We start from the raw sequence: 5302 nt of genomic DNA, 5'->3' as shown, positions 1-5302 counted from the left end.
CTCTCTCTCTCTCTCTCTCTCTCTCTCTCTCTCTCTCTCTTTCTCTTTATCTTTATCTCTATTTCTGTCTATCTCTTTCTTTCTTTCTTTCTTTCTTTCTCCTACTCCAAACGTCTTGTAACTAACGCGCTATGATTTAGTTGTGTAACTACCCCTGTAAATACAATTTCATCTTATCTTATCTTTGTCTAAGTCGTGAAACGAACTTCGAAGCAATATCCTTTGAAGCGAATTTCCTTTGCAAGATTACGTATTTTATTCGATACTTACGAATCCAATCCAATATACAAGTACAAAATTATATAACTTTCAAATGAATTGTAATTAAATTTCGAATCTCGAGAGACTATATCGATAGAATAGAACGTACGAAAGTATACATATTGTTTTTAATGATTCCTTTTGTTCGATGTGAATATTTAAAGACGTAATACTTTCGTAAAGTTCGAATTATAATTTTTCCATGAACTTCGTTGATAAAATAGAACGTACATAGTATTCAACGATTCGTTACCTAAATAATTATACGAGTAGATCGTTAATTTATTTAAAAAAAAAAAAAAAAAAAAAAAGAACAATTTATAGTTTCCATTATAATTCGTAGAGAAACTTTGTCGATAAAATAGAACGTAATTTTATGAACGATTCGTTATTTAAATACGCAGTAGACGTGTAATTAATTTATTTACAATATTTCTAATCGTATATGTTTAATGATTCATTGTGTAAATAGACGAGTGATGAGTTTATTTAAACAACAATTTTAAAGTTCCAATCGTAATTTTTAGTGTCAACGTTTCTAATTAAAATTATTAGAGATTAATATATACATTAATATGTTTATTTCAAGATTGATAGAAACAAACTATTATGCCCTTATTTCTTTTTCTATCTAACTTAAAAATATGAAATAAAATTTTCAATTTGATCTGTATTATTCGATGGATATTTTTTTTCTATTTTCATTTTTTTTTTTTTTTTTTTTTTTTTTTTTTTTTTTTTTTTTTTTTTTTTTTTTTTTTTTTTTTTTGAGAAAATTTTACGTAGGTATAATACGATAACGGTTAAGCGGTTTTAGTCTAAAAAAAAAAAAAGGAGCGACTTTTACGAACATTTTAAAAACGTGAAACCAAAAAAGATTGACTACAGTTCGTCCATAATTCTAACGGCAACAAAAACGTGTTAATGTCCTCCAATAAATTCAGGAATTACGAGGCACCAGAGAAAAAACTGAGATTATGGATTAAAACAAAAATAATTCAACGAGATAATTCGATAAAGATAAGCAAAAAGAAAATGATAAAGTTTTGTATCATTTGACATTGGGAAAACGAATGAGTCAATAAAATAAAATAAAATAAAATAAATGAAAGAATTAGAAATAGAAATTGTTTCTTTTCTACGATTAATCAAAGTCTCAAACACGAATATTTCAATCATTTTTGAAATTTCAATCACGAATAAAAGGCCATTAGAAAAGAAAAAAAAACGCATTATTGAAGCAAATAAAATAAATAGAAATATGACGGACGTCAAATAAAACGGATGAACCAATAAAAAACGAATAAAAAATAAATAAAATTTGTTTTCCTTGCGATTAACGAAGATTCGAATATCTGCTAAAATTCACGAATAAAGTGAACATACGTTTGATGGAGAAAATGGATGATCTAAAAAAAAAAAGAGGGGGAAAAAGAAAAAGAAAAAATTAAAAAAAAAAATAAAAGAAAATAAAAAAGATAGAAAAAGAAAATAAATAAATAAATAAATAAATAGAAGATAGAAATCCATCAAAGTACCAACAAGTATCCAGCGTCTATCAAAATTTGCAATTCTCGAATAAAAATTAAACAAGAAATTATTATACGATAGAAAATGCGATACTGAAAGAAAATTATGAAATAACAATTAGAAATATTCAAATAAACTTAGAAATGTAAACGTTATTAAAAGTATGAATAAAATCGAATAAATAAAAATATCTTTGTCTGGGAACTATGATAAGCAGAGTTTAATAAGTAAACGATAGAAACGAAAGAAAAGGACAAGAAAATAAAAAGGAAAAGGTAAAAAAAAATACAATAAAATAAAACTAAAGAAAAAAAAAAATAAGGACAAGAATAAAGAACAAAGAAATAAAACGAAGAGAGAAAAGGAGAAGACACTTATTGGTAGATATATCTCAAAGCGACGTCGTCGGTGGTGTGCACGTATAGCAGTAAATAAAAGAAGAAAGAGAAAAGTCTTGAATATCAAACAGCTTGGCGTAGTATTACTAACATAAGATTTTCGTGAAAATTGCATTTCCACCCGTTTTCGTTTGTGGTAAAGAAAGACGCTTCTGAGGTTCCTTCTTTGGTTTTGTTCCAAAGGATCATCAAAAGAATCCTCGACGATTACTTCAAGTTTTCGATTAAAGAAAGAAAGAGAGAGAGAGAGAGAGAGAGAGAGAGAGAGAGAGAGAGAGAGAGAGAGAGAGAGAGAAATATATTTTACGTATTCATCTTATAAGTACGTGTATGTATGTGTACGTGTGTCTATATATTATATATATATGTGTGTGTGTATGTGTAATATATGTACGTTGAATGTATATATTAACTAAAATTTGTACGTACGTACGTGTGTGTGTTTTTTGAATGCATATACGAACTAAATTTGTACATATGTATCTTTATACGTGTATGTATATATATGTGTGCATATATATATATATATATATATATATATATATATGTTGAATGTATATACGAACTAAAATTTGTATCTATATACGTGTGTACGTGTATGTATGTATGTATATATGTTGTATGTGAAGGCATATACGAAATAAAATTAGTACGTATGTATGTACGCGTGTGCATGTAAACGTGTATATATATATATATATTAAATATATGTACGAACCAAACTTCAAAAAGCACAGCTGTTGAACGAAGCTTATGATTCCTTTTAGAGAATGGCATCTTCGAAATCCTTGGACGTGCTCGAACGACGATCCTGATCCTTCGTATTATTCGTCGTCGTTGGATTCAAGGTTATCATTTCGCAACCCTGTGTCACCTGGACCCTGATTGCTTGACTAGGTAATAGACTTTCTTGTACAGTATTATTTCCATTGCAGAGTTTCTCGCTTCTGCAACCCTCCGTTAATCGCGGTGTATTGTTCGTCGACGTCCTTGAGAAACAGGGTAGAACCTGTAAGGAAAGAAGAAAAAAGAAAATAAAAGAAGAAGAAAGGAAAATAATAAAGGTTATCGTTTGTATACGTTCGATGTATACAGTACGAAATCTCGCAAAGTTATTGTCTATTTTTTCAAGCAACGATACGTGTTCGATCGTAGAAATTTCTAATGAATATTATTTGCGACGTAATATAATATATTAATTTTCGTGACTAATTATTTATGATGGAATATATATGAGTAATGTATGATATTGTAATATTAATTGTAATTAATTTATTTTAATATTGATATATTGATATTATTTATTATACTAATTCATATGTATATATTATATGCCATGTTATATGTATATTATTATATAAATTTGTATACTATATTTATACATACATATATATATATATATATATATGTACTATATTATAGTATACTATGCTACATTATTATACTATGTTATATACTATACATATACCATTACTAATAATATACATGCAATAACATACTACGCAATATCTTATATCGATATATAATATACTATAATATACGTATACTAATCAGTGTAATAAATTATATATATATATATATATATATATATATATATATACGTACTATATATTATATGATATATATTAATCCTGTACGTATGTGAAGTAAGAGCTCGTTGAAAAGTAACGTCTATACTCCACGGTAACTCCGACCGAACTAAGCAATAGTTGTTACCCTTGAATAATGTTTATTATCATTAACGTCTCGAGAGTTTGTGTACGTTAGTGAATAACCTACGTAACCTACGTAACCATATACATAAGTACATACATCGTATTTACTACATTTCTATTATCTTCGTATTTATTCTTTAAAAAAGATTTTGATATTTTAACAACATTTTTATCTAACTACTTTTTTTTCTTTTTTCTTTTTATTTCTTTCTTTCTTTTTTCTTTTATTATCATTTCCGTATTTCTCTCTCTCTCTCCCTCTCTCCTTCTCTCTCTCTCTCACACACACTCATTCATTCATTCATTCATTCATTCATTCATTCATACATACATACATACATACATATATATGCACGCACAGATACACACATATATACACACATTCATTCATTCATTCATTCATTCATTCATTCATTCATTCATTCATTCATTCATTCATACATACGTGTATACATACATATATATATGTACGCACATATACACATATTTTTGGAATGATCTCTTCGTAATCTGATATTTGCATCTCGAATAATTTTCAGATGACAGCACGTATGTATATACGACGCTTGTATTCATGTACTTATCTATATATATATATAGATTTTAGGAGTAACCTCACAAATGACGTACGCATGGTTAATTGCATGCACGTTTACCCTTCAAGAACGGATATTCGATCATCAAAATTTGTAATTAAACGTAACAATGCATTGATGTAACGACCGGCATCAATATACTCTCAATCGATATCAAATTTCATTTGATGACAGCAGAACTGCCCTTCTATTACGACTTAGAAAGATCGATGACAGAAAAAAGAAAAAGAGAAAATAAATCAATCGATCAAAATAATATAGTAGTTGCTGCAAAAATGTCAATGACAAAATAAAAAAAAAAAAGAAGAAGAAGAAAAAAAAACGAAAGTGCATTAATATTATTAAACTCAATGAATTATTGCAGATATTAATAAATTATTAATAAATTAAATTAGAAAAAGTATCTATAATGAAAATGAAATAATATTAAACTCGGATATCTTATTTGGGGATATAATATAAAATTAATGCAAAAAAATAAAGAATTATTAAAATAGATTAAAATAGATCAAAATAAAATTCAACGCGGAGTATTATTGCAAGAATAAAATAATATTAAACTCGAAGACTTATTGCAAATGTAAAATTAATGAGGAATGTATGTGTGAAAGAAAAAGATTAATAATTTCTTCTTATAAAAAAAATCATATAAAATAAATTTCAATGAATATTATCAATCGTAACGATACATAAATTTTTGATTTGTCTTTAATGAATGAAATTCGAATATTTCTGAAAATTACTTTCGCTTCTCTCTCTCTCTCTCTCTCTCTCTCTCTATATATATATATATATATATATA

The 5302-nt window shown here is 26.7% G+C and overlaps 1 protein-coding gene across 4 annotated transcripts in view; it reads right to left on the bottom strand.

Annotated features, from left to right (window-relative positions):
* Window positions 1–5302, bottom strand: part of LOC122635238 (prolactin-releasing peptide receptor-like) — a 74017-nt gene that overhangs the window by 55971 nt on the left and 12744 nt on the right. For 3 of the 4 annotated variants that reach the window (XM_043825201.1, XM_043825203.1, XM_043825202.1), the window contains exon 3: window positions 2908–3198. In XM_043825201.1, the coding sequence (XP_043681136.1) occupies window positions 2953–3198 (246 nt within the window). In that variant the 3' untranslated portion in view covers window positions 2908–2952. Of the gene's footprint in view, window positions 1–1541; window positions 1671–2907; window positions 3199–5302 lie in introns of those variants that run through there. The other variant, XM_043825204.1, reaches the window with a different exon arrangement.

The sequence above is a fragment of the Vespula pensylvanica genome, chromosome 17 (assembly GCF_014466175.1).
Source record: "Vespula pensylvanica isolate Volc-1 chromosome 17, ASM1446617v1, whole genome shotgun sequence".
NCBI lineage: Eukaryota > Metazoa > Arthropoda > Insecta > Hymenoptera > Vespidae > Vespula > Vespula pensylvanica.
The sequence above is the reverse complement of the archived record's forward strand: the minus strand, read 5'-3'. Positions and strand labels throughout refer to the sequence as shown.